General features: G+C 35.1%; 1 protein-coding gene across 30 annotated transcripts in view; it reads right to left on the minus strand.

Annotated features, from left to right (window-relative positions):
* Positions 1-5109: 5109 nt before the first annotated feature.
* The window catches only part of Arpp21 (cAMP regulated phosphoprotein 21), a 153186-nt gene continuing 145921 nt past the window's right edge, over positions 5110-12374 (minus strand). For 19 of the 30 annotated variants that reach the window (XM_019208248.2, XM_019208245.2, XM_019208249.2 and 16 more), the window contains 2 exons: positions 6988-7136; positions 5110-5798 (listed from right to left, as the gene is read on the minus strand). In XM_019208248.2, the coding sequence (XP_019063793.1) occupies positions 5541-5798; positions 6988-7136 (407 nt within the window). In that variant the 3' untranslated portion in view covers positions 5110-5540. The remainder of the gene's footprint in view (positions 5799-6987; positions 7137-12374) is intronic. The other 11 variants (XM_033757128.1, XM_010629666.2, XM_019208256.2 and 8 more) reach the window with 1 other exon arrangement.

A 12374-nucleotide genomic window follows, 5' to 3' on the forward strand; every position in this document is an offset into this window, starting at 1 on the left:
CAACTTCTCCCATCCCTTCTCCCCTCAACTCCTGTGTACCCTCCAGACACTGAAGAAATGAGAGCACTCCATCCAAAAATTGGCCTCCAGGAGGGTGCTATCCAGCCAAACTGGTCTAGGCCTCGACATCGTCTGCCCACACATCATCATGATGTCCAGTGGGTTTCTTCCTTGACAGTGTGTGAAATTTAGACTGAGGCTCACTCCTATTCAGATTTATATCTTCTTCTGTTTGTTCAATATTCAACCTCTTTTTCCTTATATTCCAACATAGATGGGAAAGTAGGAAACGGCAATAAAACAAAACAAATCGAATAACAAATACAAACATGAAAGCATCCCCTATGTTTCTGTTAACAGGTAAGTGGCTAATATGGTCTGGAAGCCTCAAAATGTCCAGTAGAAAAATTAGTTCTCCGTTAGGATATCAACCAAGAAATGTCTTCTCTCTTCAGAAGAAGAGTATCACATGCCTCTCACTCCCACTGTGTACACAATCCTGAGAGCAACAGACGACCTGGATTGGAGAACGAGACCCTCTTGCCACTTATGACACACAATAGTGGCAACTCTTTTGTAGAAAAGATTGGAAGCTTCAAAGCCTACTGAAAACAGGAAAAAATATGAACTGAAAACAGGAAAAAATATGAACTGAAACACATATTAAGTTGAGAACTATTGGAAAATAATGCCAAGTTCGAAAGAGAATATTTCCTAGTAAAAAGGAGTTTGAACCAAATAACATGGCAAAAAACAAAGATTTCCCATCTGTGTGCCAAAAGTAGCATTCACAAGAGTACAAAAAAATTCTGAGCCAGGATAGGTAAATTCTTATAAATTTTTTAACAAAAGGGAATGGAAAGTTGAGGACAAATTTTAAGGCACATTGAATATCAAGACTAAATCTATTATACTGGAGCCTAGACAGCCCTCATACATTGTCTCTAAATTCACTTCAGTCTCTTATTTCACCTTGGCAGAATGTACTCATTGTGCCTTGTGATACAGCTTAAAATAAGGAACTTACATGCTCTGATGCAGACGCTTTCATCCTAGAAAGAAAAATAAGATACACATCTCTAAATCTTTGCTGTGCGTACAATAGAATTGTTAAGGCTGAAGCTGTAGCTCACTCTGACTTATATCATTATGCTAATGATAATGTGGCTCTCTGACAGTCTGTAATTGTTACTGTTTTCTTTGCATTCTGAAGGAAAAGTGTTCTCAACTCTAATCCATTCTCATTTTTTTGATATGTGCATTTTATGAATCATGGATGGCATTATGTCCCCTTGAATTCAAAGATCTTTGTAAACTACTGGTTGTCTTTTAACTTTGTTTGATATTCAAGGTCATCCACCCAGGACCACTATGAACTTCCCAGAACTCCTCCCTACTGTAGCGGTCACCCCCTACTCCAAGAATCTAGAATTCTATTTAGTATTTTCTGATGTCTTTTTTCTTTTAGGCATTTCTCTTGGTTGAGATTATGAATCTCTCACATTTCTGCATGCCCAACTCTATTCAACATAGGACAAACATCTCATAAAGTCACAGCCAGAAACCATCTCTTCTTTAAAACCCTATTATTATGCTATTTTCCAGATGAGATCTATAACACATTTTTAAAATTTTAATTTATTTATATATTAATGTACTTTATTTTCTGAAGAGTCATAAGTTTCTTAAAGCTAGGGGCTCCACAGACTGGAGCTGAAAATTAGTAAATTTCTTCAAGGTATATAACAAAAGCCTACTGAATAAATGAGTGCACTAGTCACTCTTGTCATTTACCCTCACATGGAAGAATAAAGAATCAGTAAATCTTCAACACCGCACACACACAACTATAGCCATATAATTTTTACCTTTATGAGTATAATTATAGGTAAAATATAGATATCAAGCTATTCAACCATTAAGAACTCAAAACGTAAGATCCTTGACACTGTGGTAATATCACAGGTTCAAAAATGTGTGGAGGAAACTTTGATAGCACATATTGGAGCCCTTGCCAAAGATGCCTTAGTTGGAAGTAGGGCTTTTGGATTTATAACACAACAGCAGCAAGTCATGCGTGCTGTTATTTTAAGATTGTAAACAGATTTTTCAAAACCTTCTTCAAAATATAATCTTTTGAAATTTTTCATTAACAAAAGATATTATAGAGAATTATCTTTGAAAAACTATGCAAACAACTCCTGTCTTGGAAAGTCGCAATGTAAAGTGGCATTGTAAATATTTTCATAAACCTTTTAAAAAGATTGTTTAACCTTCATTAACATTGTCTCTCAATTATAATTGCTCTTCGAACAGTCTGTTTCATATTAACAGATATGATTTTAAAAAAAGTCTTCCACAGAAAATCTTTTAGAAAACAAATACTCTGTATATTTATATAAAATATTTGAAGCTAAGATATTACTTAGAATATAAAACACAAAAAGATATATTTTAACCACAATCTTAAGGATGGGATATTTACAGTGTTTTATTTTTGGTTTATAAATGTTTCTATTACCTGCGATAGAAATCCCAGAGCAGGAGTGAGAGGCAGGCCTGCACTATATGTACATGTGTGGACCTGTCCACTGTACATACAGAATATAGGTAAAAGGAGGATGGGGTATCGAAGGGTCTCAGAACACTCTAACTGTTGGCACCAGTGGAAGAAAACTAAAAATGCATTGAGAAGATCTCAAAAATCCATTCTTGCAGCAGCATTCTTTTTGCCTTAATTATATTTGCTTTATTTTTTAATTTCCTTTTTAAAGAACTGCTCAGATTAATATATGTCTCAGATTTTATAATGATAATTTATTGAACAATTTTGCGTCAAGTCCTTCAATTATATTCACTATTAATTACATGATCTTATTTCTGTGAAGCTGGATAGCATACTATCCTGACACATCTCATATTTTTAGAACTATATTAAAGAAATAACAAGATTATAGCTTAAATTCATTGGTGTCCTAGTTTAGAACATTTAGTTCCAACTATCAGATAAGCCAAGATAAAATTTATAGGAATGTCTGAGAGGTTTAAATTTATTTGTACTCTCCTTTTGACTAGTGCCACATAATTAGGATATAATGAGTCATGTTATAAAATTTTGCTTAGTGAATGCAAAAATCAGATTTTTACACTCATACAGTATGAAAGATCATTAAAGATAACTGTAGCTATTTATTTATGCACCTTTACATCTAAATTTTCATATATCTCTCTATAAGATTATAAATTGAGTAATCTGTAGCTTAAAATATGATCTTGATAAAATTATTAACTAATCTAAAAATGTATGTTCTCTTGACAATAAATTAAATTCTGAGAATGTTTTACTAAAAAAACATATCCTTTTATATCGCCATCCCAAGCATTCTAATGCAGCATAACAATAACAGCATTTGACATAGCATAATGCTAAATAGAAATATTTAGTAAAAGTAAGAAAGAGGACTTGTCCTGAATCAGTACCCAAATGAGCTTATGCAATAAACATCAAATGTCTAAATTTTAAAGACCACCACACATGGAGCTGAGTAGACAAAGGAAAAAGAACAAAACAAGACAAAAAGAAAAACCCTCTGTCTTTGCCATTACCATTGGGCCATTCAGTGTATGTTTAAACCATTAAGAGAAGGCACAGAAATAAGGTTTATTAAAGAAAATGTTCAAAAGTTTCCAGAATTTTATGAAAAGAAGATAAGTAATCACGACTGTATTTGGATCTTTGAATATGGGTTCATTACCATGATCAGAAAGCTAGGTATATATTTTTAATGAAACCATATTGGCCAACCTCTTCTTTCCTTTAGAATATCAGTTGGGGAAAATATAATTTCCCTTCTTCAGGGCAACAGTTCATTTAATAGCTCAATACAAAGGAATCAGAAAGAAATATCCCATTTTTATAATACCTTTCGTGGTCAAGGTATATTTATATACCCTATAAGAAGAAATAAGGCAACTGAGATTTGAAAAAATAAAACAGACTTCACAAGGAGTGAAGCTAGAGTATGATAAAAGTTCCTTTTTAAATGTTAGAAAAATTAACAGTATAATACAAAGAAATAGTAATCTGTTACATAGAGTTTGAACTAGTTGGTTCTACTCACGTCTAACTAAGAAAAATGGCATTTCTGATATAGAGAAGGTAATAGTATGAAAACAATGGGGATTTTGTGGATATACTTTCCATATCTTTCTTATGAGTAATTTTCATTCAGTGTGTATAAAATTTAAAAAACTATTTTGTTCTGTGATATTAAAATGAAAGCTATGTGATTTTACTCTCCCATTAAGTATCTGTCCGAAAGGTCAATGCTCAGGGTTCAGAGTTATTATTTTTCAAGATTAGATAACTCAATTTTACCTGAGGAATCTACAGGGAATTCAACATTTTGAGATGAAATAGCCACATGTCTCTTCTGAAAGTCTTTGCTAATTTTTAGATCTTTCTGATGAAATAATCGCTAAATTTACCTTGTTACAAATTACTGCGGCAAATATTAGCACCTTTGAGTCACTATCAATACTAGTGATACTTTCTATTGTATGGCCTAATAAAAACTGTGGAATTATATTAGAAGAGCTCCATGTCTCTTCTAATTTCCCTCTAACCAAAGATATCTTATTTTCCAGGCATATAGTAGAACTCCAGTGGCGGAAGAAAAGGCTTAGAAAAGGACTGCTGTTATTAAAATCATTCAGATTTTCTTAGTTGTAGAAGTATAGCTAAATGGATTGAATGGTCCCACAATCCAAAGCAAGTTATTCACTTCAAATTGTGGACCTGATGAATAAAATGGACATTATCTTATTTTCAGAACCTCTGTAGAATTATGACAAAAACTGCAGTTCATTAAGTATTTGTGAACCACAAGTCCCACTATATTATCAGTTCATTATAAACGCCCAGGTGACCTTTCCATGCAAAAATTCATGAAATAATGCTGAAAGCAGAAAACAATGACACCTAATAAAGCATATATTGAAAAACAGAGTGAATCAAACTGGTAGTAAAAACATGACCTTCCTCCATAAGGTCAAATATTTTTATTTAGATTTAACACTACAATACAGTATATATCTATTAAAAAAAGAAAACTCTATAGTGTATATAAATTATTCCTTCCATTCATCAATTCTTTTCCATTACAGCTTTGGTACAATGTGATTTAGTATATAATTTTTAAATACTTTTAGCATCACAAACTCAACACAAAGTACAAAACTAATCCAAATTAGGGATATTATAATCTACACAGTGGTATTCAGTGGTAGGAGAAAATCTTACCTTGATGAATTCATGTCACTAGCTAAGCTATGAAGGCATACCTAGCAGACATGACAGTAATATGCACCATTAACCAGCTAATGTGTGTATTAGTCTTTGTTTAGTTTTTACAGAATACCAGCAGCAATCATTTGAGGGTTGAGAGAATGCTTAAATCCTCAGTCATTTTCCCCAACATGCTCCTCTTCCCTTAAAGGCCATGAATAATATTCGATGAAATGTTCTACAGCCATAGCTCTCAGAATTTGACTTGCCAACCAGCATTGCTCATACTTGCACAGTTTGTCCGGCAGCTAGCCGACATCATAGGGACAGTGCTGGAGGGGCAGTGTGTACCAATCAGCCTAAGGTTGTTCTGAGGGGTTGGCGGTGTGATATTACAGTAAACAGGCATTCCAGTGGCTGGGAGTGACCCTTGGCCTGCCTGGTTAGGTAGCATGATTGGCTGTTGGTATGACTGCTGGGGCAGTCCTTGAGAACCTTGGGTCATTGGCACCTGTAGAAAGACATAAACAAGAGCGCCGTGTGAAAAGATGATTTTGCAATGTCCAACGAACATTGTGGTGTTACTAAAATTACTCAGGCTTTTTTTTTTTAATCCAGTTCTGGGAATCAAATTTACGGCCTTGCACGTTAGCTAAGTGCTCTACTACTGAGCTACATCCCCAGCCAAATTCAAGTTTTGGAGTTAGACATAAGAGATCATCAATCCTATTTCTGTCATTTATCAGCTATTTTTCACTTGGAGAAATCAGTTAACCTTTCTGATGACCTACATCATTTGGATAATGACACCTATTTCAAGGAGTCCCTGAAAGATTGCTGGGATAATACACAGTGCCGGACACAATATCTGGCCTGAACTAGGTGCTCAGAAAAAATTAATTCCCTCCTCTCTCTCTATGTTCCTCAGTCTGGATCTTTCACCCTGAGTTTGTTAGTTTGGAAAAACATGCCCCATTTCTGCACTTGTGCCACCAAGTGGCTTGGAGACATCCAGAGTAAGAGGGACACGATATAGGTAGGAGGGCCTAGAACAGATTCTTTGGGGCCGCAAGTACTTAGTGTAGCTAAATTGAATGACCAAACATGTCACCAACTCAGGGCATTTCAATCACCAATGAGTATATAATAGTTCTTAAATACTCAATTTGGGTTTATTTGAAAACTGTAGGTGTTAAGCCCCATCAGTGCCTTTTAAGTGAATCTAATGTGCCATTTAAAATTCTCTTAAAATTATGCTGAAATAAAGTTTCTTTAGATGTGTACAAAAATGAATGGGAACTTGTTATGTGGGCTTTCTATGGCTAGCAAAATTTCAATAAAAGACTTCGATAGAACATAATAAATATTTTTCCACAAATAAAAAGTTTATATGGAAACAATTTTAAGGGGAATTCAAAAGCCATAGCACACAGAAAAGTACAAGTTTGACATCTTCTTTTATAATTTTTTTTATATATACTGGGGATCAAACTCAAAACCTTGTGCTTGCAAGGCAGGTGGCAACACTACTGAGCCTAAATCCCAGGCCCAACTTTAATAATCTCCACTCAAATTCAACTGGCAACAGTGTCCAGGCCAAGTACCCACTCCAGCCAACCATTCAACATAGGAAAATACCCAGACTTTACTTTGCAAGTGCTACTTTATAACCACAAATTCCCCAAGCTGCTGCTGCCCACCTGATAAGAAGACATTGTTGGGTAGGAGACCATTACACTTTGCACCGGAGTCCCTTGTTGGTTGCTCATCACACTCTGACTTTGAGGTGGCTGCTGCAATCCCATTAAGCCTTGGAAGCCCTGTTGACCCGACAAGACTGGCTGATAACCTGAGAAGAAAAGTGACTTTTTGAAGTTGCTGTTCCAACAAAGCACACGGTTCTGCTTCATGGGGGTGAGAGCACTTGATTGCAAGGCAACCTTCAGAAATCCCAATCTCCTTATCATAAACAGATTATCCTATGAATGCATTTGTTCTACTTCTAAGAGTGGACATAACTATGGCTTCGAAAAACTCACCGACCTTTCTATTGTTATACACCCCTTCCATTGAGCACATGTGACAATGGCAAATCCTTCAGGATACCAAAGTAGAAACTTCTCTTCACATCAGCTGACTGCTGCTGAAAGGTGTGAGTTGTACCTTTAATTTTGTTGTTGTTGTTTTTGATTTCGATGATATTTGGAGAATTTGCAGATTATTAAAGTTTTTAAAAATTAAATTCTTTCTAACGATTCCATCTTCCTGCACTCTCATTTCATACACCAACTTATTAATTTTGAATTCATTATTTTTTAATGTCCTACTGAATAATATAACTTGCTACCCATGAACCTAGAAAAAAAGGCACCAATGAGTGAAAGGAATTTCATATACTTGTTCTGAATTATCACTGGCTCCTAACATAATGTTCTGGTGAAATAATAGTTGATCATGTAGGTACATTAGTTTTATAGAATACATCTAAAAGTTAATCTATATAGTGTCCTTCTGCATGGGCCAGTTGGTTGGCATTTTTTATAAGTGGACCAATAAATTTTAATTATTTTACACATTCCTCAGCATAAGTGGCTTAAAATGCAATCTTAAAAGAAGCCCTTGAACTCTTCTTATACATTTTGGGAAGGAAGCTATTGTTTCAATGAAAATGGAGTAGTGGTACAGAAATATTCACTTCATGCTAAAAATAAGTTTACATAATTCACCAACCTGAATACTCAAACATAAGTGGAACTTCTGTCCTAAAACAATCTCCTGAAAGAGTAAAATTTTTTAAAATCTAGGTTTTAACATAAGAACTGAACTGTTTTTCAACCAAATTTTAAAAAGAAACGATTACAACAATCTAATCAATATGCATCATTGGTAATAACACGTTGAGTGCACAGGAGTCTTAACTTCGTATTAAATAATAAAATGATAGTCTTCATAGAAGAACAGACTTTGCTTTCCTTTTTGTATAAAATGCATCTCCAGCTGGGCACACGGGAGCACATAATTCTACACACTCCAAAAGCTGAGGCAGAGAGCTCAGCCTTAGACTCTTAAGAAGGCTCTGCCACAGCAAAAGGCACTGGGGATGTAGCTCAGTGGTGGGGTTATTGTCTAGAACATGTGACGCTTTTGGCTCAGTCCCCAATATGATCAAAAAATTATCCATCATCTATCTATCTATCTATCTATCTATCTATCTATCTATCTATCTGTCTATCTATCTATGTCTTCATTTATTTCAAAAATATCGTGGTAAATTGGCTTGCAAAAGAGTCACTAAATAAGGAGATCGGCACAATTTCCCAAATGAATTTGAAGCGATGTATCTTAGGTCTGGAAGACTTGAAAGAGGAAGTCGGGTCCCAGGCCACATTGGGAAGTCTGGCCTATGCTTACAATTGGAAGATAGAGAAAATGTATAGCATTAAAAGTTGCCCATTGACCCTCTTATGTTTCCCCTTATTTCCCACCTGTCTTAATTCATTCTCACAGAAGCTATAACCTACTATGACATTTTTTAAACTTGTAAAGGTACCATATATTACCAACAGAAGTAAGGGTAATGGCTACTCCCCCTCTGGTATACTTCAGACCACAGTACACATTAGAAGCTCTCCTTTAATATGCTAGGTGGTCTGTTTAATAGAACCACCCGAAGTGCTGCATACATAATATATTTATAGCTTGTACAATAAGGAAAAGCATCAGATTTAGGAAAAAGAAATGCAACTAAAGCCCTGTCACTGTTACAACTACTCTCAGAATACATATGCAGTGGAGAGATTCTCAAGAAAGTATCTTTCAACATTAATTGCTAAAGAATTTCTATTAGTCGTTAGTGTGTATATTTCCCCTTCTAATTCATATATCTATTTTTTGAAAGAAGTGAGCCTATCTTACCGTTTTTATGACAATATTCCAAACCACACCAAGTGCTTTGTAGCATGTACTGTTATATACATAAGAAAATAATGATACAGTTGTAGAAAAATTACCAACTGTCTTCCTTATTGTTAGTACAATATCAAAGAGCAGGCAATATGAATTCACTGTCAATTTCATGTAAATTTAACAATAAGGGAGCTTTATTTCTGGTTGCAGCAAATAAATACAGGTTGAAAATGAGAGAAATGTCATAATTTTTGGCTTATATTTCATTATAACATGAGAGGCCAACTGGCTTCAATGGATCTTTTGCAGAACACATACTGACTGTTATGAGATAAACCAAGAAAAGAGGAAATAAAATGAGAAAAAAGAGGAGAAGAAAGAGGAAGTTGCATGGCCCAGTATTTGAAGATTATTTGTGTAGTGTATTTGCCTATGGAATCCTCCCATTCTTTCTCAGTCTTTGTTAGAAATTAATTGAGGTGGTTGAAAGAAATTCATTTATTACACCAGCTGCTTCTAAACTAAAACTGAGGTGAAGGGAGGATAATAGAGCTGTTAAAGGATCCAGAAAAGAGAATGTCTTGGTAGGAAGAGTAAGCAAGCATCCAGTGGATGGAAAAAGAATAAGGAAGTTGATTGTCCCCGTCCCACAAAGACACAGAGCTGTGAGAGTGAGATCCATCTTCATTGCCAGTGCAAATGTGGCAGCACTGCGGCCTCTCCCTTCCCAAGCTCTTCTGCATGATGATTTGTGAACTTTCATATTCTGTTATGCATAGCAGTGGGCTACCAGCTCTGCACTGGAGTCCCACAGTAAGCACACATTAAGGCAAATGAGGATTTATGTGGGCAGCAAATATGCTCCAGTCTTGAAATGAAAACTTAAGTGTAAGGAAAGCTCAGTTCATATTCATGATCCTCATTCATTTCTCAATTCACTCTCCAGGCAAGAAATATACATCCGGAATGGTTTAATCGGGGGTGCCCATCTCTATAAATTATGTCAGGAAAGGTAGGTTGCAGGATGGTCCTTCAGACAGGTGGCTGTCTGGAATATGAATCCGAGCTCTAGTTCAGGAATAGAAAAATAGAAATGAGATAGCAGTGACCTAAGAATGAACCAACAGTGTCTGCCACGGTCAAGGCACTCCCAAAGGCAGGGATAGCAGTGCTGGTGGCAACCTGCTTGTCTTGTCTATTCAAATGAGAAATGTGTTTCCGGTTTGTCAATTCTTAGCTGTGCAATGATCACTTTTTCATATTTATTGAGGATTAGGAATGTATAAGGCATCATACAAAATAGAAACAGTAACAGTCTTCTGCCTTGTAGGCCTGTTGAGATGATAAAGACTTTAGCTATTTTTATTATTTCATTCTCAGTCAAAATTGATTCAATTTCCAAGTCACATGTGCCATTTATTTTCTGAAAGTAAAAAAAGGTTAGAAATGGACAAATTTCTGGTAGCAAATAAAAGAATGCACTCTGCTAAGATAGAGATGTTATAAAATGTAAAAATGTCTAATCATGTAAGTCTGAAAACAATATTATTTCTAGTAAAGTACAACAGTTTTCAATACTGTTTGTAGTTTAAGGTTATTTTGTTAATATCCAGGCAAGAAGACAGTTCTCTTGATGAAGCACAATTATTAAAAATCAGAATATAATTTAATAAGCAGCATAAATTGGTGTGATTATGACTGCTATTTTTATTCTTAAGTACGTTGCTACGATAGAAAATTTTGGAAATGAATGAAATGATAAAGTAGTAACGTGTATTTTGATGTTTCTGTTTCTGCTACTGCTATTGCTGGAATCAAGCAGTTGAAGATGGGAAAGCAGATAGTTATAAGAACAAATTTCTCAACAAGTTCTGTCTTCCCTAATCCACCTAAGCAGTGTGATTTATATGTGCTTATTAAGTGAAGCACTCTTAATACCGTGGGACATCTTTTCAAATGATTAGTGTTAACAATCTGCTTAATATAAAAAAGTGTTTATCTTGGAGATGGATATTTCTCCAAGTTCCTAAGGAATCATAAAGCTGCTTGCTTCTGAATCCTACCTCTGATATTCGAATAAGGTTTGAGATGAAATTATAACGTGGGATACCTGGTAAAGAATATGCAGAAGAAAATGTTTATTCAGGACTACAATCTCCTTTTCTGACGTTTTATAGTTTTCTGCACTTTACCACTTTCCAATTATACTTACTTGGTTCTGTTTCTTGGCTTCCTATTCTTAAAATCTTGAAATAGAAGTCAAAAAAGGACTTAAATCAGTTTAAAACTGATTTAGTCTCTTGATTCTCCTAGGCAACTGGTTATCCCTAAAACTCACTTGGCCTTTTGAAACAAAGATAAAATTCATAATATTTAAAAGATGAAAATAAGCAAGAAAAAAGATAAACAGTGATTCTGAAAGCAGGTTCTAAGGACCTCAGATGAACCCTGGAGAAAACAATTCCTGCACCACTTAGAGATTATTATATTCTAGAGTTTATAGATTGCAACTGCTATGTTTTCTATAGTTTTGTTCCCAAGGTTTATTTCATTTCTAGGGCACTATATATACGATAGGAATAGGATAGGATATGATATCATTCTTATCTATGGTTTTGAAAAGAAAACACTGCTTTATGTCTCAAAGAAGTGAATTGGTACAATGATTACTCTTTGCCTGCAACTCTTCTCTCCTGTAAAGCAGACAGCAGCCTCAAAAAAAACTCAAGGAGACCAGGGGCCCTGAGACAATCAGGAAACTATCTGATTTCACTGGCCTATACAAACACTCTTACTTGAATACAAACCCCAGGTAAAACAACACAGGCTACGTGGGGTCAAATGGGATCAATTTTGAAAAAATAAGCTGTGAGTCTTTTGAGACATTTTGCCTCCATGCCTATCTCCCAATTTGTGAACCCCAAAGCCCCCAACAAGACCTTTAAAACAGGAAAGCAGTACAGACTATGTTGGAAGACATTTTATTTTAAGCATGTAAAACATTAAGCTATAGAATAAAAATGCCTAGCTGGGAAGTCATATTTAGGAACTGTTCTGCTGCTACATATGAAGTGAAATAGTGAAACATGGTCCCCTTTAAAGGCAGTATAAGAATTCGCTTTTTTTTTTTTTTTTTTTTTTTTAAGCCCATTTTGAGTTTTTTTACCTTTGTTGAAAACCC

The sequence above is a fragment of the Fukomys damarensis genome, unplaced genomic scaffold, assembly GCF_012274545.1.
Source record: "Fukomys damarensis isolate Sample0158 unplaced genomic scaffold, DMR_v1.0_HiC HiC_scaffold_28, whole genome shotgun sequence".
NCBI classification, from domain to species: domain Eukaryota; kingdom Metazoa; phylum Chordata; class Mammalia; order Rodentia; family Bathyergidae; genus Fukomys; species Fukomys damarensis.